We start from the raw sequence: 23537 nt of genomic DNA on the forward strand, positions 1-23537 counted from the left end.
TTGATTAATGCTATTTTTACGACGTTTTTAATTAAATAAAAAATGTATTTAGTGACTCTCTTTTTTGTTTTGTTTAGGAATCAAACATGATGGAACAATGTGTGATATGTGTCGCCAGCAACCTATTTTTGGTATACGGTGGAAATGTGCAGAATGTCCAAATTATGATCTCTGCTCAGTATGTTACCATGGAGACAAACACAATTTAAGACATAGATTCTATCGCATAGGGACACCAGGAAATGACAGGTACGTTATCTCAACTCCCATGTACATAGATGAAATGCCACTGTGTAAATAAATGTTACTTTGTAAGTGCAATAATTGTAATTGTATGTTTTTTTTTTGGGAATCAAAGTCAGTCAGTGAGTTATAATAAAAAAAAAAATTCATATATATGGTTGTACACAAAAGTTTAATAATAACCATTTGTTAGTGGAGAGGTGGCTAAATGCCAGCATTTGCTTCTGAAAAAAAACTGATGTTAAAAATATCTCTTGCAAAATCAAAATATTTTATGTTCACTTTTAGGAGAAGTATGGGATAGGCAACAAACTGGATATTGTTCGGACCCCAGATAGATGCATTTGTTTGATTTGTTTGAACATAATATTTTAATGTTTTTAAAGGTCATAAAATAATTATGTGATCCAAAATCAGAAAGTTTTATCAGTCTCATGTTTCTGTATTCTAAATGTAAACGGTTTCATTAGTTTTTTTTTTATTTGTTAAATAAATGTATGCATCTTAGGCAAGTGTGTTTAATGTAAAATGATTGGCCTGATTTGACCAGTGGATTGTAGAAATCCTTGAAGTCTTGTAATGCAATAGAGCTGTAATGATATATATTGTATGGTATCGCGACATAAGGTGGATGATGTGATGCATCAATTTAAGGCAGCTGTATCGCAATATTTATGATATATACAATGAAGTTACTGACCAAGTTTCCTTTTCTGTTTTGCATAAAATACATTTTGAGTTATATGTACTATAAATATCAGGACGACCAGAAACACATTGGGATCGTGAAAGTAATTTGTAATTTAATGGTTACAAAGCTGTAATACTAATAGCCAGACATAATTTACACTGCCTAATAATTAGGGTTAGTGGCTTTATGTATTGCTACCCATGTATTTGGATACATATACATTTTATTGCACCCCTATCTACCTTGTAATTAATACATTACATACATATAATTTATATCCCATTTTTAACACTCCATAAAGTTCTAACTAAAATTAACTCAAATTCAAAGCAACAACAAAAATATATTATGAAAATTATTGTAATTTATTTATGAGTGGAGAAAAAATAAATTCATCTTGGTCTTGACCAAAATAACTTTAATTCCAAAGCTATATATATGTCTACTATTCTTTACCTTTTTTTCATTTTTCTTTACATGTTAGGATTCTGTTGGAACCACGCAGAAAAAGTAAGAAGATCACAGCTCGTGGTATATTCCCTGGAGCGAGAGTTGTCCGGGGTGTCGACTGGCAGTGGGAAGACCAAGATGGTGGAAATGGTCGCAGAGGCAAAGTTACAGAAATTCAGGTGATTTGTCAGATTAACTTGACATAGATTTAGCAAATAATCCATTTGACTGAACTCATTCATTATTTAAAATACTGACTTGCCTATGGTTTATAAGTACAAATTTAGCTAAAAAAATATATACTGGTAAACAAAATAGAACAGATAAATTGGGAATAAATATTTCAAAATATTTCCTGGTAAAAGCAGAAGCAGGATTTAGTGTAATGGTGAAGTAGGCCTGAAGTGTAAGAGGTATAGAGGATATTTCATGTTTTTTGTCACGATGAGTGTGATATGATTGCAAACTTCACTCGATGAGATATAAATCATATTTGACAAAAAACATGAAATTTTCTGTTTATTATATAACTTTTGGCAATTTACCTTTATATTTAAAATTCTAGCAGCAAAATAGTTTAAGCTTTCTTACAGTGAAGATAACACTTTTACAGTAAAGATAACACTTTCTACAGTGATGCTAACACATTTTATAGAGTGCAATAGGGAAATTTTCACTCTAACATGTGTTATCATCACTGAGTGACTGATAACATTTATTTCACTGATATTTTAAGATATTTCACTAAATGTTATATAATAAAACTAATTATTGCCTTGGTAAAACTATCATAATATGTTTTTTCTCATGAATTAAAAAACACAAATCTGTTGGGGATTTTTTTTTTTTTGTGCAGCTCTCATTCACATATTTTTGTGACAAAATCTATTCCTTTCCTTTTTGATCTGTTCTGTGTTAAAAGTGAAATAACTTATTGCGTATATTTTGTTGTTTAGGACTGGAGTGCAGCCAGCCCTAGAAGTGCAGCTTATGTGTTGTGGGATAATGGAGCTAAGAATCTCTACAGAGTAGGCTTTGAAGGCATGGTAAGTTAGAAAAGAAAACTAAAATGTTAAACATGTTGCCTTTGATAAGTATTGCGACCTGAGAGTAAAAGGGTTCTAACTGACATGATTGTCTTTATGGGATAAAGACATTTGAAATTTCTAATAAACCCATGCGCTTCAAAATGTATAATTCTGATTATACATTAGTGTGTAAATGCAGCACTCGTTCACCGACATGATAAAATTATGTTATTTAAATACAAAATTTTAGCTGAATAAAAGTAGTTGCTCAAAATTATATGTTTATTTAATCTCTGGTTTGTTTATTTGTTTGTTTTTTTAATACTATTTTCTAGTGTATTGATGAGTGTTTAGAGTTAAAACATTTGTGTCTTCTGTTATTTCAGGCTGACCTTAAAGTAATGAACGATGCCAAAGGTGGATCTTTCTACAGAGATCATCTTCCTCTTTTGGGTAATGTTTCTGCATTGTCTTAAAGTGAACAGTACATCCTGTTTTTAATACCATGCCTTACATAAAGTTTTTTAAAATTAGCCAACAACCTGTGCATTTATCAGTGGTGACTACATTTTACAGATTATATTAAATTCTTCAGGAAATGGCATAAGATACTTGCATACTTTTAAAACATAATGAACATCCAGAGTGTCATGTTTTTAAAATTTATTTCTTATTATTTATTTAAAAAAAAATAAGATTTCAACTTTTAGTGTGTGTCGAAAATAGATTTTAAAACATTAACTGGATTTGATGAAAAGTGACTGATTAAATCATTTGAATGTAATATACAATTTTTCAACTTTTTAAATATCATTTCATGGTGGGGTTTTTAAAAGTACTTTTAAATACTAACAGTTGAAGTATATAGGTCCATCTGTATAACATAATACATGTTTTAATGAGTTGTGTTTGGGTATTTTCAGGTGAACAAGGGCCAGGCTCCCGGTCTGGACAGTGTGGACTGGCTATCGGGGATCAAGTCAATGTGGATCTTGATCTGGAGATTGTCCAGTCTCTTCAGCATGGTCATGGAGGATGGACTGACGGCATGTTTGAGGTATGATATCTAAATGTAACAGGTAAACATATCCAATTAAAGGTACGCTAATGTAAGAAAAAACTAAAAGCTACATTCTTTATGGGTTATAAAGAAAGTCAAATTTTGTTGTGTTATTGTTGAAGGGATTTAACCAAACAGCTTGGGTCAAGATAAACATAGTAGTTCAGGGAACATCTTTTAAACACTTTTGATTAGTAACATTTGCTATCAGTTGATTGTTATCTAGTATTTAATGCTATAGAATTGTGTAGTGATTTCTGAAACCTGCATTAAAAATCACAATGCAGTACAGAACAAAATGTTGCCTGAAATGTTTAGTAAAAATTTTGACATGGAACAATTTTTCCACCTTGAAATATCCAAGACTTTTGAGATAACGTCATTTAACTGTATATTTCTCTCCTTTCCTTTTGAACTGAATGCAGATGTCATTACTATTACTGTTACTTATGGTATCTTTATGACTTGATATATACATACATTCCTTTTGTAACTGAATGTGGATGCAATTGCTATTACTCCGACACCATATAACCATAAATAAAATGTATTGAGTGCGTCATTAAATGAAACATTTCCTTCCTTCCTTCCTTCCTTCCATTGCTATTGCATTTACTTTAGAACTTATTCTACATATTTTTCCTCCCTTTTGTTCTGAAACTGAATATAGATGCCTTTGCTATTGCTGTTACTTATTTTATTACTGGGAAGAGACCACTTTTTCTCATTTTATTTTGGGCATGTGTTATTCTAATAACTGATATGTTTGTTGAGCCACATACAACTTTTATATTCTTTGCTATTCAAATTACATTTAACATTTTTATATGACTGTGAAATCATTATTACTGTTTTTCTATGAAATACCTTTCATCAAAATATGTTTATAATATAATTGCTCCTGTTTTTATTGAACATTAAATAATGAGTGATAATCTTTTTGATTTCAGTGTCTTGGGACAACTGGCACAGTTGTTGGTATTGATGAAGATCATGATATTGTTGTTTCGTACCCAAGTGGTAACAGGTAAAATTATCCAATTAAAGGTAGATAATGTAAGAGAAACCATAAAATGCTCAGGCATATGTAATTTGCTTGAGTGCTAAAACATACATAATGGTAACAAATGCTACAAGGAGAAACATTACGCCCCTATATGGAATAAAGTTTCTTTTGTTTAACAACATCACTAGAGCACGTTAATTAATCATCGGCTATTGGATGTCAAACATTTGGTCATTTCTGACATGTAGTCATCAGAGGAAACCCATTGAATTTTTCCTAATGCAACAAGGGATCTTTTATATGCATTTTTCCACAGACAGGAAAGCACATACCACGACGTTTGACCAGTCTATCAGAAATAAAGTTAATTGCTTTAGAAAAGGGTTGTGGGTTTCTTCTTGCATTATTTGTACTAGTCGGCAACACGTCAATTTAATGTTATGAGTGAACTGTTAAAATTAGTTCACTGTGGCATCAGATTTTTTAACCTATTAGTACTGTAGATACAGTACTTGATGACTGTTTGGTTATCAAAATTGAGGATATATGTGAGGATAGGGTTAGAGTATACTCAGTTGTGAATATACTCTAACCCTATCCTCACATATAAACAGAATAAAGCAAGAGGACACTACCTGTCTTCAACAAAACTCTGGCCACAATGTTGTGTCCACGACAGGTGTGCTTGAACAGAGGACACTTGAGCTAAGTCATAATTGTATCATAATCAGATATTTTTTTATACTGATATATATATTTTTTTGTAGAAGACCACCTACCTCAAACCATAATTGAGCTAAACTTACAATCAGTATTACAACATTGCTGTTTCTGTGATCTGTGTATAACTAACCACCTGCTATTGTTTTCATAGGTGGACGTTTAACCCTGCTGTTTTGACCAAAGTGAACACGACCAGCAGTTCAGCATCACTGTCGAGCGACTCGAACACTGCAGCACAGTTTGCCGTGGGAGACCTCGTTCAGATATGTAATGATGTCGAAAGAATCAAAGTCCTACAGAGGGGACATGGAGAATGGGCTGAAGCCATGCTACCTGTATGTTATTTTTAACTTGTGTGAATGTATTTTACAACTTCTGTTATGACTTTTGCTAAGTTTGGATATATAATGAGTATCAGATGTAATGAGGTAATCTAAAAACAAGTAAAAGAAACTTCATATAATGTACATTCTTCTGAGATTTAATTTTAAGTAGATTTAATTTCATTAGGTTTCTAGTTTTATTTAAAGGTACTTTGCCCTCAAAATAATTTGAGCAATATTTCTGTAAAATATTCAAAATTCCTTTCTTGGAATATTATTCTTTATTCATCCATGTGCATATTCAGTGGTCTCTTTGTTTATGGAGCTGTAGAAATGTCTGGGCTATACAGTGGCAGTCCTCTTGTAGATAGTGTTGAAACCATATTTTGTGGTCAAGATCAGCTATCCTCTGTAATTCATTTGATAAACATTTACCTTAATTTTTTAAAAAGTTTTATTGCTTCGTCAAAAACGAAATAAGAACTAATAAGTCAAATCATTGTGAAACAAAGAAAGTGAGTCTGCATGAATTTGTTTATGAGTCTCTTATGTTACATCTCATCATCTTTGTTGTTAATGTTGGTCTTGAACTTGTGTAAAATTCCAAGATGTTTTTGTCAGAATAAATTGATAAGCTAATACATTGATTATTTCTTTTTCAGACACTTGGAAAGATTGGTCGAGTACAACAAATATACCACGACAATGACCTAAAGGTGGAAGTCTGTGGTACTTCGTGGACGTACAATCCATCTGCTGTGACAAAGGTTGCATCGGCTGACGGTGCCACTGTGGGCTGTTCGTCAGGAGGTGAATATACTTCTTGTGAAACTTGTAGCAGTCATTACTTTAAATATAATGAAAAAAGGACAGTATTTTACCTTCTTTTAAAAACGGCTTAATAAGCATATAAAATTGGCTCTAGAAAGTAATGCCCAATTCTCTCTCTATTACTTAATATATAAATTGTATTAAAACTATTTCTCATTTAAAAAGGTATAATAATCCACAGTGTGCTGTTAATTGCATTATCACCTATTTGAAAATATGTTTTAATCCATGCAATGTCTTTAAGTCAGCTGTATTTCACCTTTTCTTTTAAGAGTTGTTTCCCTTAATAAGATTTGTAGTGATTAATAATTAATATATGTTTTCTTGTGAGAATGCTTAGAAGTATTTTATCCTGTATTGCTCAGTAATAAGTATTGTTCTGTTGATCAGAGCGTCTGAGTGCACTCTTGAAGAAGCTGTTTGAGACGCACGTGTCAGGAGATGTCAATGAGGAACTCGTCAAAGCTGCAGCTAACGGTGATGCATCCAAGGTGGACGAGATTTTACAGAGACCTGACGCTGAAGTCAGTGGAATCCAACTCAAGGTGGTTATAAATGTGACGCTGCAAATAAACCTGTTTACACAAAATATCTGTTTTGCAATTATCTGTTTTTTCATATAATATCATATAGGGCAAATTAAAAAGACTCCTGCAGTAAACCATAATTCCTTTAAAATTGGACACGGCACCTTTTTAAATATCAGTACAGAATAGAACCTTTCTAAACTGAATTCCCCTTAAGACTGAACTTTTTAGTTGGTCTGTGAATGCTCTGTTTAAAAGAATTTCACTATAGTTTTTTAAAATTGATATGAATGTTTTTATCAAATACTTCAGGTATATACAGGTTCTGCTAAATGTACCTTATTCTTTTAGTAAAATCTATATTAGACATGTGTTCCACTCAAAAATGAAATATGCCAGTGGATTGAACATAAAGTACATGTATAGTTAGTGAAGAGAAAATTCCATAATGTATACAACCATATTGTTTAACATGCTCTGCTAATAATAATGCATTAGTATTCCAATAGTCTCTAAAATGCAAATTCCAACCCTGACATTACCATAACACATTCCAACCCTGACATTACCATAACACATTCCAATCCTGACATTACCATAACACATTTCTGGGGTAATATACTCTTTTTAAAGAAAAGAAAAGAAAAAAATGTTTATTCCAATGTGGGTTTTTTCCTGAATTGATCTCATTAATTTTCTATCCTGGTGACTGCTGCATTTTTGTGTGTGGATGTGTGTGTGAATGGTCATTTCAAATAAAATTGATGGTCGTGGATATATATTTTTAAAAGCCTCATATCACCTGTCCACCATCTGATTAATTCAGAAATGGCCATAACTTATTGGATTGTGTTTTTCCAGGTTAATGGTGTATTTGCTGGTCACACTGCCTTACAAGCTGCTTCACAGAATGGTCACATTGAAGTTATCAAAGTCCTTATCAAACACAGCGTGGACATGGAAGTGGAGGTCAGTCTGTTATGTTATCATACATTATATTAATTTATGTTCATATTAATTTGATTAATAAATCTTCACAGTGCATATTTAAATTCCTTGCTTTTAAATCTGCAGATACAGAATTTGTTCCACTCATAATATATCAATAATTGTAATTTCTGAGAAATAGATTATTGTATTGGGTTTTTTTTTTTTTTAAATGTTTTGTTAGCAAGTACTGACAGAATTAAGTATTGGAACATGTAAATAGTCAGCAAGTATTGTTTTCAACCCTCATCCATGGTATGAGAAAGTTAATAGTACTGATATTAAATTCCACATTATATCTTTGTATTTTGAATAGACATTACTCTAATAGACTTAATAAATTAAATTGAATTTAGTCTCAAATATTTGTTCCCTTATTTCTTTATATCAATATTTATAGAAATACTTTGATACTTTTTTGTCAAAAAATAATAGTAAAACATTTATATGAACTTTATAGTTACAATAATAAAAGATATGGTGATTCATAATAGAAATTGTTTTGAAATTATGTGTGAACAAAGAGTTAGGACAGTAAATGTAACGAACCAATTTGATCAACGTCTGTAAAAGAAGCTTCTTCAGTTATTACTAAATTGTGATGAATTATCTTTTCCTTGACCAGTGTGCCAGTTTTGTTGTGAGCCATAGGTTGTTTTTCTTTTCAACATTACCTGTCCTCAAACAAGTGCACTCTACCTTATTTGAGGCCAGGTAATGTATCTATAAAAGAGAAAACGCCTCAAGTTTTCTTCCTTTTAAAAAAAATAATGTCTAGAAATTATATGCCTGACATGTTCTTTTGGCACTTTAGTAAAATGTTGTTTGTTCAGATTAATTAATAGCATTCTTATTGCTTCTGTGAAGCCTACGCCCATCCCCCTCAAACATTTTTTTTTATTGTTTTATATAAAGTTTATGGACTCAGACTTTAAATTGTGTGTTTGTTGATTTGTTGTAAATAGATATTAATTAATATACAAATAACTAAATAATAATAATTCATGCATTTTTAAATGATAACTGTATTACACAGGACAAAGATGGCGATCGTGCAGTGCACCATGCAGCGTTTGGCGACGAACCGGCTGTCATTGAACTCTTACATCGTGGTGGGGCTGATCTGAATGCTCGTAACAAGCGCCGGCAGACACCACTGCACATCGGAGTGAACAAGGGCCATATAGGAGTCGTTAGAGCCCTCTTAGATCTAGGATGCCATCCCAGCCTACAGGTGTTTTGTAATGGGCATGCTTTATGTTGTAAAAGAGGTCTTAATGGGGCCATGGTCTTATTACATTGTCATATTTTAGAATGCAATAGGTTTTAAGGTTTTTTTTAAATCTTTAAGGCTATACAAATTCACAGTTCTATTTTGTGAGATATATTGATAAAATCTTCCTGAAGAATTGTAGTTAAGTTCTTTTATTTATTGTTTCACATTGTATCTTGCAATGCCAGTTTTGTAATGTTTTACTTTTTGTTTTAATCTATTATCTCCCCTTAGCTTTACTTGGTGTCTGAACTTCTACATTATCTAGATGATAATAGAGGGGCATTATGGAATTAAATTTTGTTCTTAGTTGTTGGATACTGAATTGGCTTGGGTAAAAAAGCTTTATGTGAATTCATACTTACAGAAAACTACAATTTTGATTTGTGTTTAGTTTTGTGTGTTTCAGAACAAATGGGCAATATTGTTAAATGATTAGTTTAGTGCTGTTAGCTTCAAAACAATATATATTTTTAATCATTCATTTCATTTATACTTATTTTTGTGCTGTCCTAGGCACACACCTCAGCTATCTGGGCTGTCTGTCCAGGATAGCTGGTTAGTGGTTAATGAGAGAGAAGTCAGTTTAATGACCTTGCATCTACCCACTGAGTCATTAAACTCACTCTATGTGGGAGTTATATTATTGTCCTCTTTAGGTGCATATTGATACAGATATAGGTGGACAAGCATGACTGTGACAATGCTCTGTGTATTGTGTTTGTTTTGTTTAAGGACACCACTAAAGCACATTGATTTATTAAAACATTGGCTGTGGGATGTCAAATATTTGCGACAAAGCCTGCTACATTTTTCCATTAGTAACAGGGGATCATTTATACGTAGAATCCCACCGACAGGATAGCCTTTAATATACCAGTCATGATGCACTGGCTACAACGAAAAATAGCTCAGTGGGCCCACCGACTGGGATCAATTCTAGACCGGCCACGCATCAGACGGACTCTTTACCATTGGTGAGTGCTCCGCAAGGCTCAATGGGTGTAAACCACTTGCACCAACCAGTGATCCATAACTGGATCAGCAAAGGCCATGGTTTGTGCTATCCTGCCTATGGGAAGCACAAATAAAAGTTCCCTTGCTGCCTGTTGTAAAAGAGTAGCCTATGTGGCAACAGCGGGTTTCCTCTGGAAACAGTGTCAGAGTGACCATATGTTTGACGTCCAATAACCGATGATAAGATAAAAAAATCAATGTGCTTAAATAAAACAAACTTTACTTTACCACTGGGCTACGTCCTGCCCTGACAATGTATTATGAGTACTGACGGGAGTTTTAATATTGTCACTGAACAGGACTCGGAGGGTGACACTGCACTGCATGACGCCATCAGCAAGAAGCGTGACGACATGATCTCTCTGTTGCTGGAACACCTGGCCGACATCACCTTCGCAAACAACAATGGTTTTAATGCCCTGCATCATGCCGCCTTGAGAGGGAACCCCAGGTAAGAGCATGCAATTTATTCACAGGTGTGAAATGTAAAATATGTTGTCTGTGTGTAACTTTATCAGAGTTGTCAGCTGTTAGTTTTTTCTTCTTGACAGATTGACTGCACAATTAATTAACCATATTTTATCAAAATTATAATTGTTGAACTTAACAAAGTAGTCACCTGCTAATTTGTCTACACATGGGACGTTCTGCATTTTTTGAAACATAACAACTGTTAAAAGTCTGTCTTACCTAGGACTTTTATCGGGTAAAATATGTGACAATTCAATTTATTTTATATGCAGATCTTGCTACATATTCACACACCAATGCCTTTGCACATCCATTGCAAAAATTGCATTCTAGGACCCATCCAAAATGCTGTGCTTGAAAATAAATAACACTGGTTAAACATTTGGTAGTAGAAGATGAGGTTCAGATAAATGAGTGGGTTGCTTCAGTTTGTGATGAATCAAGATGACATTACTGAAAATGACATTGAAAAAGTACTATCTATATAAAAGCTTGTATTGTTTTGATCTACTACACTACACTACACTACACTACACTACACTACACTACACTACACTACACTACACTACACTACACTACACTGTGTGGTAGACGACTGTATCAAATCTTTTAACTGGTTTATCTAAGCAGGTACTCCACATGAACAATATAACTTTTGTCCTGTCAAAATTTGTGGATCACAGAGCTTACTGTTCCTGTCTTGATATCGGGCTAGGGACAGGATTTAGCTCAGTCAGTTGAGTGCTTGCGTCGCAGGATCGGACCACCTATTGATCCTTAGGGTTTTTCTCGTTCCAACCAGTGCACCACAACTGGTCAAAAGTCATGGTATGTGCTTTCCTGTCTGTGGAAAAATGCATATAAAACATCCGTAGCTGCATTAGTAAAAATGTAGTGGGTTTCCTGTGATGACTACTTGTCCGAAATACCAAATATTTGACATCCGATAGCCGATGGTTACTTAATCAATGTGCTCTAGTGATGTCATTAAATATAACATATCAGTCTAATTAATCGTAGTTGTCCCCGTCCCATGTGGCAGTAGTTGGTCTTCTCACTCATACTAACCCATTGACCTCTGGCCATGGTTGCTTATGTGTATGCCCAGTAATGTTTGCTTGAACCACAATTGTATATAAACACAAAATAACAAATTATTATGATACATCAGCGATGTGATTAAGAATAGAAATATTAGGTGAAAATAAAATTATCGGCAGCTATAACCTTCTGCTAAGAACGTCATCAACAAATTGGCACCAAAACCTAAGAATGAAGCAATTTCACTGGTTTATCTTAAATATTATAACCATACATTAACTACCAGTTAAACCCAATGTTAACCAATTGGGAACAAGCTTTCCAACACATATCACAAGGTTATCAACATGTAAAAATTGTGTAAAAACACTAACATTGAGTTGTGAAGCATTTATTATTTGTAATTCTATATCCGGTGAACATTTATGAATAGACAGTAAAATTGTCAGCAGAAGCCTAATAATTACATCTTTGTACATCATCATAAACATGATCTAGAAGTTTGTGGTTCTTGGTTTATTGAATTTGCTTTTACATCTTTAGTTGACTGAGTGATCCCAGATGATGATGATGATGATGGTGGTAGTGGTGTTACAGTATATTTCTTCATAAAAATTATCTAAAATGTCAGGGTTCTTGGTGCACTAAATTGTTGATAAACTTGCTGTTTATCTTTGTTTGTCAAATCCAAGATGATTCAAATATATTTAGGAGACATGAAAAATGTAGATTAAAAATAGATGTCTTATAATAAACAAGATGCTCTGTCTAAAACAAATCCCAGTGGTAAAGTGCATCCCTGATGTGCGGTCGGTCTAGGATCAATCCACGTCGGTGGGCCCATTGGGCTATTTCTCATTCCAGTTAGTTCACCATGACTGGTATATCAAAGACCGTGGTATGTGCTATCATGTCTGTGGGATGGTGCATATAGAAGATCCCTTGCTACTAATGGAAAAATATAGCGGGTTTCCTCTCTATGACTGTGTCAAGGTGACCATATGTTTGACATCCAATAGCCGATGATTAATAAATCGATGTGCTCTAGTGGTGTCGTTAAACAAAACAAACAAACTTTAAACTGATCAGAATTAACATAATGTGTTGGTTTTAACAAATGGTAGATCTCTTTTTTTTTTTTCTTCTTTTTTTTTTTTTTACATTGGACTGGAGTAATGTGTTGGTTTTAACAGATGGTAGATCATATTTAAATAAAACACTGTATAATGAACTGACTTTTAGCATGAAGTCGGTCTAGTTTACGTTGATTTATGGATTAGGTAGATTTCATTTTTGAACGAGTCAACAGTAGTTCTTGTATATACAAGCACGGACTGCTGGTACATCTTATTTGTAGCATAACTTTAGGTGAGTAATTGCGTGAATGGTGAGCTTCAACTAGAATAAACTCTGGCTCAGATTGTGTTTGATGTTTTAATATTGCCCTGAGATATGGCAGAGCTTCTGCTTGACATGCGTTCTGGGGAACATATCACTGGTGATTAGATGTTAAAGTAAACAAGAAGGAGAAATGGGGGGAAATATAATAGCTTGATGAAGCAGGTCCCTGAATGTTGTCAGAGGAAACAGCTGATTGTGATAATCACTACCAGAGACACGGCTGTGACTCATCACCTGGATTTGGAGGACTCCACTGACCTCTTACATCAGTTTGTACACAGATAGGAGCAGGAGGTAGTCGAGTAGTAGAGTGCTCGTTTCGTGTACAGTGGGTTTATAGGATTGACATCTCCATCCATGAACCCATTTATTGTTTTCTAATCTAGTATATTGAAAGACATGGGTATGCTGTCATTTTTGCAAAATGTATTTAAAAGAAAATCATAAATATATAACTGTTCTTGTACATGCAAGATGGGTATTATTGTTGCTGTTTGACACTAGCAGTTTTATAAAAACAATATAATGTATTTTAACAATGCAAGCTAGAAGACTGGTCTTTTTTTTCTTTTAGTCTTTTTCTCATTTTTGATTCATTTGAAATCACAAAGAACCTATAAAACATTGTTCAACACCCAATAGCCGATGTATTTTTTGTGCAGGGGGTTGATAACATGCATTCATTCATCCATTCATCCATCCCATATATCCATCCATCCATCCATTCTATAAAACATTGCTTTTATTATATAGACGAAGCCTACATGGCAGCAGTAGGTTTTTTCTTTTATACTTCAAAGTGCTGAAATTAGATAGCAGTAGTTTAACATGTCTCATGGTATGGAGAAAAAACCCACTTTCCTTTTCTTTCCTTTCTCATTGTCCGAGGTCATTTCAAAGTCATCTTTGTAAACAGCTGAACTGATATGTAGATATCTAATTTATTTTTATTATCCCAAGATTAGGTGAACAAATATTAACAAAACTTTTTATGAATATTGTATCTTTTTAGCCATTGTAAGATTGTAGGTTTTCTGTTAATACTTTCATAAACCTCTTATATTACTATTTATTTTGGCTTAGTATTCTTCATCTTCAACACTCTAAAACAATTTACAGCCTTTCAAAAAACTGTTTTGGTGCTACAGTAGGCATGGTTATTTATGGCTTCATGCAGAAATAAATGTGGAATGTGAATGCGTAGTCACGGCTTTACCAGTTACAGAAAGCTGTAAACTAAAGCTTAGTAGATTTTTTACTATGATATTCTGAACACCGTGATCTTCCTGTACAAGCTGGAAAGTTTTCTTTTTCATGTGTTCGTAATTAAGCCTGATAGACAAACCAACTGTTTTTCTGCGTACTATATTAACCAAAGATCCTGCAAGTCATATAGTCTCTGGAGAATAGCTGATTATAATCACATATTAAAGTGACATTACTTTTTACTGGAAATTATTCCAAGGTTGCTTTTAAATGAAAACAACATGTTTATTTAGCAAATAGATGCAGTTACACTGTATATAATAGAGGGTTTTTTAAGGCATACAATTAAAACTAGGAGAGAGAATGGTGCATACCAGCAGATGGTGTGATTTTGCATTACCATATATTATGATTGGCATAGAATTGTGCAGTATTAATTAATGTGATGTACCATGCACTCTAGTGGTGTCATTAAACAAAACAAATTTTGTACCATTCAATAAGCAAAGAATGTATGTTTTTTATATATATATATATATATATATATACTCTTCAAAAAAAATAGGGGAACCTGAAATAATGTTAATATCAACTATTATACCGAACATACGTTTTGACCACAGATATCCTAGTAAACAACATCAGGTCTGTTTATCAACACACCAAAACACATTTTATAGTTTGCACGTGTTGGGTGTAAAGCAGATATAAGAATGAAAAATTGAATGATATATATCAACTTAAGTTTTTACAATGCTGTGGGTAGAATGCGATATATTAACTGTTGTAGTTGGTTGTTTTTGGAATGATCTGTTGATCATACCCTGAAACATCCAGTCATGGTAGAATGCTATATTTCATAAGCATACAAGATGGGGGGAGTCATGGGGATTAGCCCCACCCAGTGCTGGAGCAAATCTTCACAGTCTGGCATAAACAGTGGAGATGTTTGAGGAAAATGAGCTGGCTTAAAAACTGTTCACCATGTAATTCCATCATTCTGCTCACAATATTAGTTGTCATCCATGTAAACATGCTTGGTACTTCATCAGGAACCCTATATTTAGTTATTTTATAGTAATGCAAATATGAACAACTCTGGTCCAGATTTTGGTATTTTCATTTAATTCGGACAAAAACCTGTTTGCCCCATCCCCCCCCCCCCCCCCCTGAAATTTAGAGCCATTCTGCCTATACTGTATATTAGTTGCAGTTGTCTGGTGATGTTTTTGCGATTGGGGTGGTCCATACCATGCTTGGGTTGTAAAAAGCTGGAATATGTCCAAGCTGTTTGGCTCTCATCCAGCTGATGTTCAGCCTCATCTCTGTTTACCATATTAACAAATCTGGAGTCTATACACCATCGAGGTTTTAACACACATGAAGGAGTTGGCCAGATTGGTGTTGTCACCTTGCTATCTCCATCGGCATTCACAACTGCATTGGTGTTGACGTTACAGGTGCAGGTTTCAGACTGGTGATGGAACCTTTCTGGAGTGTGCTGTACCATCATCCCTCTCAGTGGACCACATCGGTGTGTTAGATTGCATCAAAGTCAAGACAATAAACCTTGTGCCCAAATTATGTATGTCCAAAATGTACTCAACTCAAAACATTTCATTGCAAAACCACTGAATTGTTGAGCTTTAATTTGATTAAAATAACTGAAATGTATTTCTGAATATCCACAGCTCTTCATTAGATGTTAAGAACATTGCTGCATTAAAAAGACTGTACTCTATTCAGAATAGACTAAAACCTGTTGTGCCCCAAATTAATAAAGATCTAAAGCCCCGATGCTGGGATTATTTCTTATTCAAGGGTTGGAATTCTCCTCTCATGGAACATTGTGTTTCCTCGCATTTTAATCGTCCTTGCCCCCAGACCCCTCTAGATTTCCTCTTTTTTTACAATTTACCAACCCGGACCCCTCTAGATTTCCTCTTTTTTACAGTTCACCAATTCCGACCCCTGCTTATTCCAACCACTTGTTACCAGTGATTCAAGTTTGTGTATAAGTAGTCCAGGGTCTGCTGGTGGGAACATGTAGTGAAGTTGTATGGTTTTGGATGAGTTTTAAAAAAAAAAACCTCTCTGGTTTGTGTTAACCTGTTTGTGCCATAGTGTATATAAAAGATACCTTGCTTCTAACTGAAAAGGTATACCTATATAGCCTATACATGTATGTCACAAATTACAGGACTGTTACCTGTGAGCAATGTCTTTTTTTTTTCAAGGATTCTATTCCTTAGAACTTTGTGGCTTGGTGTTAAGGCTAGAATCAAGTTTTGGGCACTGTAACTAAAGTCACAACTGACTTTTAAATAATTTTACCTCTAGAGCAACCATTAGTCTCCTAGTCTACTCAGACTGAGTTCTCACATGGCCACCAGACTTCTTGTGGAAGGCAAGTCCTGCATGCATCTCATCTACCAAAGCAAGCAAATATTGACATGATGCTGCAGTTAATTTCCAATCAAGTCTGTAAAGTATTAATTCACATTCTGTATTTAACATTTTAAGTGGCAAATACTGTTGTTGCTGCCACTTTCTCAGGCTGTTTATGTCTGTTCACATTGGCCAGTTGCCATCATTCGCTATCTGTTTGGCACACTGCATACTTGATTGTCTTTTAAGACTCGTCTGGTGGGTTCTTTTGTTTGACAAGTCGTGATGACTTTCTGAAACTTAAAAACAACTGCAACAAGTGATGTGGAGTTCGAAACTAGCAATAGGTATACATCTTTGTTATGTAAGACTTGGTATATAAGATAATTTAAGTGATTTATTTGTGATTGTTTTGCAGTGTTCATTGGTAGGCAGTGGGCAAATGATCTTTGGTGGCTACTGCAGCCATCACCACCTCCTTCTTGTCAAGCTTTCACACCTCACTGTACTGGACAGAGTCTCAAACAGCAAACAGCCTCCTACTTAAGTTCAATGATAATTAGGGGCGGGGCGTAACCCAGTGGTAAAGCACTCGCTTGATGTGCAGTCAGTTTAGGATCGATTCCCGTCAGTGGCCCCATTGGGCTATTTCTCGTTTCAGCCAGTATACCACGACTGGTGTAACAAAGGCCATTGTATGTACTATCCTGTCTGTGGGATGGTGCATATAAAAGATCCCTTGCTGCTAATCGAAAAGAGTAGCTCATGAAGTGGCAACAGCAGGTTTCGTCTCTGTATATCTGTGTGGTCCTTAACCATATGTCTGACGCCATATAATCGTAAATAAAATTTGTTGAGTGCATCGTTAAATAAAACATTTCCTTCCTTCAGTGATAATTAATGATTGTGTATGAGTATCCATGTATTGAATTTGGGAATTTTGAAAACAATAATTTGGTATTCCATCTCATAATCTTACATTTCTATCCCAAAATCTCTGAGATTCACAGAAGCACAAGATCCTGCAGCCTGGTATCTTAGTTTAATTACTGAATTTTGACTTTTAAATACATAGAGATAAAACACACACACACACAGCCGTGCTCACACACACACACAAACACACACACACACACACACACATCAGTTTTGTGAAAGTATAATAGCTTTCTAGGAAATGATTGAGGTAAAATGTGAATGATATTTTAAAATAGTCCTTAATTTTTAACACAAAAAATAAATCAGTATATATTTTGAAATAGAAATTGGAACTGAAAAATAATGAATCTTAATGATACAGGTATGTCTTGTCTGCACTGAAACCTTTTTGTTTTTTGTTTCACTGAAGCAGTGGGTAAAGCACTGAATTGTTTGAGGTCGGGCACTGATAGTAGCCAGAGGAATGTAGACCAGTGACCTGCCCAGACTGTCAGTCACTACCCCACAGCTGTTTCTCCTTCACTGCCTGTTTACAATAGGACCATTGTCGTTTACCTGCAGCACAAGACATTGTTTACATTTGTACTTTTTCCCTTCTGGCTGCTTGAAACTGGAGTCCTGTAAAAAGCTATCCAGTTTTCCATAGTGGTTCACCATTTATTCTTCTGATGGGCAGTGGAGAAGGGGTTTTTTTTCTTGTCAGACTGACCAATTGATCAGATAGTTTCCCCAGTCCACTTAATTTTTTTTTTGTCATTGCGATGGTACAAAGTCTAGCTTATAGGTTAATGATGTCTGGATGCCTAAATATTATATATCTGAATGAGTGGATGTCCAGGCACAACAGTTTGTTTGATGTAGATCTCTTGACTTTACATACATACTTTTTAGTGTGAATAAACAATGCTAGGTATACCTTTAACATAATATACATGTATGTAGATCACTGTCTTCCTTTGAAGGGACGGGCCTTGGTGGCATAGTGGTAGGCCATCGGTCTACAGGCTGGTAGGTACTGGGTTCGGATCCCAGTCGAGGCATGGGATTTTTAATCCAGATACCGACTCCAAACCCTGAGTGAGTGCTCCGCAAGGCTCAATGGGTAGGTGTAAACCACTTGCACCGACCAGTGATCCATAACTGGTTCAACAAAGGCCATGGTTTGTGCTATCCTGCCTGTGGGAAGCGCAAATAAAAGATCCCTTGCTGCTAATCGGAAGAGTAGCCCATAAAGTGGTGACAGCGGGTTTCCTCTCAAAATCTGTGTGGTCCTTAACAGAGTGCATCGTTAAATAAAACATTTCTTTCTTTCTTTCCTTTGAAGGGCAGGATTTAGCTCAGTCGGTAGAGCGCTCACATGGGGTGCTTGGCAGACCCATTGGGGTTTTCCCCATATCAACTGGTATATCAAAGTCTATGGTATGTGATGTCATGTCTGTAGAAAATTGACTGTAAAAGATCAGTTGCTACAAATAAAAAAATGTAGTGGGTTTCCTCTAAAGACTACATATAAAAAATTACCAATAGCCAATGATCAGTTAATCAATGTGCTTTAGTGGTGTTGTTAAACCAGACTTCCTGTATATGGATGTTTGGATGTAGCAGAACACTGACTTCAGGTGTTGTGGCTTATAGAATTGATCACCTTAGATGGACATGTTGTTTTCCCAGTCTAGCTATTGCATTGTAACTGGTATGTATAAAAGATACCTTCTGATTTTTGTTAAGAATAGTATATGTGGCAGAAGTACATATCTTCTCTCCTTGCTCTTTCCATTTCCTCCGTTTCTCTCCTGTCTGTATACTCTTTCTCCCCACTCTCTCTGTTCCCCTTTATTTGTCTGTCTGTCTGTCTGCATGTATGTCTGTCTGTTTGTCTCTCATTATCTCTCTCTCCTTCTCTCTCTCTCTCTCTAAATCTCTTAGTTGTATTTCTGTCTATTGTCTTTTGTCTTGTTGTTGTCTATCTCTCTGTCACTCTGTCTCTCTTTTCTCTCTCTATTATCTCTCTCTCTCTCTCGCTATATTCTCTCTCTCTCTCTCTATCTCTCATCTATCTCCTTGCTCGCTGCTGCTTCTGTGTGATTTCTGTCTCTCTTTGTCACTTTGGTTGTGTTTCTCTCGCTTTCGCTATGTCTCTCCTCTCTCTCTCTCTTAGCTCTCTCTCTCTCTCTCTCTCTCTCTCTCTCTCTCTCTCTAGCGCCTCTCTTTTCTCTCTCTCTCCCCCCTCTCTTTTCTCCCTGTCCCTCTCTCTCTCTCTCTCTCTCTCTCTCTCTCTCTCTCTCTCTCTCTCTCTCTCTCTCTCTCTCTCGCTCTCTCCCCCTCTCTCCCTCTCTCTCCTCCTTCCCTCTTCTCTTCCAAATGTCAAAATAACTGGTAGACTCCAAATAACCATAGTTTACAAGGTGTTGAGGTGTCATTAAACAGTAACTCGTTTTCCTTCTTTGTGTTAAAAACTATTACATTCCAAGTGACATTATAAGCATGTCATGATGTGCAGGGGCAGGTGCACTTTGATAAGATCAAGTTGAAACTGTCTGCTAACTCGGTGAATGTCTTTGTAAGAGTGGGCGTATATTAATTGCATGGTGTGGTAGATGCATAGACATCTGTACAACATTATAGCATTTACCATCAGTCACTACTTCAGTTCTTCAAAGGTCACATTGTTGTCACTGATCGAAGTAAAAACGGCAATATGGATCACTACATGAAAACGATTTTTTATCATTACTATCAATACTGTGCAGTCTCATATTTCTTGTTTGGAACTTATTTAATACCAAAGGCCAAGAGCTTCCATAACATCTTTATATAGTATCAGTGGCTTGGGTTTTTTTTTGTTTTTTTGATGCCACATCTGTCATTATTAGAGTAATGCAAAATCCAGTACTGTAAATTAGATTCCATTTTGTAAATACAGTACAATTATTGAAAGACCATATGTAGAGTGCCTTTTAATTTGGATGCCTTTTGTATATTATATGCAATAAAATATGATTCAATCGATCAAAAGATACCTAGCCTTTAAACATCTATTGTAATATGCTGGACTTTTAAAACATAAAAATAACTGGGGGGGAGGGCAGAATTGTAGGTCAGTCACGAATGGCTAAATTAAATTAATACAGGTCAATTTGTACTAAATTACATAATTTAACCTTTTCATCCCAGGTTTCTTTTGAGGTTGTCTAGTTCAAAGTGATTGACATAGTAAAACGTTTTAAGATTGAATAAAATGGTAGGTAAATGCTTAATAAAAGTCATAGGTGTTGGATGTCAGGTGGGTGGAAATAGAGACACTTGCCTCCTTCAATTGAAGATAATGCATTGTCTCCCAGTTAAAAAAATTAATTAATATATAGCTGCAAATGCCAGTGGAGATGGCTACTAACACAGATCCGCACGTACCACAAAATAATTAATTCATTTGTGGTGCAGTGGTTAAGCCATCGGAGTACAGGCTGCTAGGTACAAGGTTCGCAATCAGGTACCGACTCCAACCCAGAGCACGTTCTTAGGGGCTCAATGGGTAGGTGTAAGGCCACTACACTTTCTTCTCTCTCTCACTAACCACTAACCAACTAACAACTAATGCACTGTCCTGGACAGACAGCCCAGATAGCTGAGGTGTGTGTGCCCAGGACAGCCTGCTTGAACCTTAATTGGATATAAGCACAAAAATAAGTTGAACTGAAATGTGAGAGAAGAGCCTCAACCATCTCAAAATGTTCAATACTTTCTTTCTGTGGTGATACAGTAAATAAAATCTGTCTAAACCGGCAAAGTTTCTAAGTCCTGAATTTTCTCAATTCTAAATTACAATCCTCTAAACACCGGATCCTGTCTAAATCAGATAAATATTAGGTCCCCGACCTGATCCGGTTTAGACAGGTTTCACTGTTTATGTGTATATATGTATGACAGACTGGAAAATTGTTACATATGTGTTGCATGACATTTACATGACTTTCAAGTTTAAATCTGATAAAGAATGCTATTCCAATCAACTATATGTTCCATGGCTGAGACAGAACACATATTTATTCCAGTCAACTCTGCCAGTCAGTTTGTTCTGTACTGATTGCATCAGACCTTTTCCCTCAGTCGGTTTTGAATGTTGACCTCATTACATATGTACCACATGGAATTGTCTTGTGACCCACATCAGCAAAGATATATTTTGGTAGCATGTACTGGATAGTTTGTATTAGAGTGGGTGTTTGTGGAGGATTGTAATCTACAAAACATTAGCCAGTGATGAAGAAGGGGAGTGTGATATATAATAAATGTTGATGGATATTATTTCTAATGGCTTAAATGGCTCTCTTATAAATCCCCTGAGGAGCTGGGATGGGTTGAGGGGGTGGGTCAATACACTTTATTTGCTGTGAAAATATATTTACCATCAGGCATAGTAAAAAAGCTCATCCCCCTCCCCACCTCCGCCAAATAATTCTGAATCTGAAAGATATTACTGGCATTCACCAGCATTTGTCATGATAAATTTTACTTGTAGAATGCAGGAAATTGCATTTTAGGACATATAGTTTTGAAAATGTATGGGGGAAAATATGTCCCCCCAACATCACTAAAACCGTATGCACTTTGCTCCCTCAATTTCAGTCAGTCATCCCCACCAGTGTTCACTTGCTTCAGCTGTGCCTAATCATGGCCTTTGTTACATCAGTCATGAAGGATTGAAGTAGATCTCACTTCATAACTAAGAAATGACAAAGTGGAAACAATACATTGGCACTCAGCTGCATATTGAGTACTCATATCAACTGCATAGAACCCAACCACAGCATATTCCTTGACAATTAATAAATAAATCAACCTCCAGTAATGGGATTTGAACCAATGCTTTATGAAGTGAACTATTAGGAAGTTTTACAAGCACCTTATACCAACACTATAACAAATACTTGTAGCAGCATAAATTTTGAAAAATGTGTATATCATTATATAGCAGTGATAAATTGCAAACATCAAGAGGTGAGATTTGTGCCTCTCACAAGCCACAAGATGAAAGCTTTGTGTTCAATGTGAAAATAATTTAGTGTGTGTACAAATTGGTCAAAGATACACAAACACACCTGGTTTTGTTATCATATTCAATAACTTTTAAACGGCTATTGTAATATTATTGTTTATTTCCAATTGTGACTCCAGACCAACCTCCCTGTTGCTTCTTTAGCTTGTATACACTGCAGATGTGTTATTTTTAATGCACATGAACTATAATATTTAATGCAGAAGTCTTGACATTCTTGATATTTACAGTGTACTTTCATTTCATTTAGTGTTTTGTCTTGGTATTGTTGCATTCACACTAATTCATTCATAAACATCTGAGATATGAAAATAAGTAATTGTAAAAGTGTCTGGTCATATTTTAGGGTGAATGGCAGGTGTTTAAAGATATTTTTTTTAAAGTAACTGCAAAAGAGTCAGTCAGATGTACATATTTTAATTCATTGATCATTTTTGGTATTAAATGTTTTATAATCTGAATCAAAGTAAATAAATCTGTAATGTTTTATAACACTACATGTATATCATAAACATACCACAAAGCAGAAGGTTCTATTAATGTTTTTATTGAAGAATATTTTTGGTTTTGTACATGTATGTTGAACTTCATGTTCAGTTTGTATCAAGGTATAATTTATATACTAATGCACAGCACACATCTGGCCACCCAATGGAATCAGTATCTGTAAGTGTGAAGAAATATTTAGAAGTCGTAATATGTTAGTACTGGGTGCAGGTTTGTGATAAAGCATTCAACAATACAACACTACACATGCAAATATTTGAATTAAACAAAAGTGGCATGGTGCATATAATGTGAATATAGTTTAATGAATAATAATGTGAAAGTACACTCATCTTCAAATTAAAAAAGTTAGAAATAGACTTTAAAAAT

General features: G+C 35.0%; 1 protein-coding gene across 1 annotated transcript in view; it reads left to right on the plus strand.

Moving 5' to 3' along the window:
* The window catches only part of LOC121374225 (E3 ubiquitin-protein ligase MIB1-like), a 97758-nt gene that overhangs the window by 2177 nt on the left and 72044 nt on the right, over positions 1–23537 (plus strand). Inside the window, exons 2-13 of the mRNA XM_041501223.1 lie at positions 78–249; positions 1419–1563; positions 2341–2430; positions 2799–2865; positions 3336–3469; positions 4423–4499; positions 5353–5536; positions 6187–6334; positions 6746–6900; positions 7744–7851; positions 8906–9103; positions 10459–10610. Of these exons, the coding sequence (XP_041357157.1) occupies positions 78–249; positions 1419–1563; positions 2341–2430; positions 2799–2865; positions 3336–3469; positions 4423–4499; positions 5353–5536; positions 6187–6334; positions 6746–6900; positions 7744–7851; positions 8906–9103; positions 10459–10610 (1630 nt within the window). The remainder of the gene's footprint in view (positions 1–77; positions 250–1418; positions 1564–2340; positions 2431–2798; positions 2866–3335; positions 3470–4422; positions 4500–5352; positions 5537–6186; positions 6335–6745; positions 6901–7743; positions 7852–8905; positions 9104–10458; positions 10611–23537) is intronic.

The sequence above is a fragment of the Gigantopelta aegis genome, chromosome 6 (genome assembly GCF_016097555.1).
Source record: "Gigantopelta aegis isolate Gae_Host chromosome 6, Gae_host_genome, whole genome shotgun sequence".
In the NCBI taxonomy this organism is placed as follows: domain Eukaryota; kingdom Metazoa; phylum Mollusca; class Gastropoda; order Neomphalida; family Peltospiridae; genus Gigantopelta; species Gigantopelta aegis.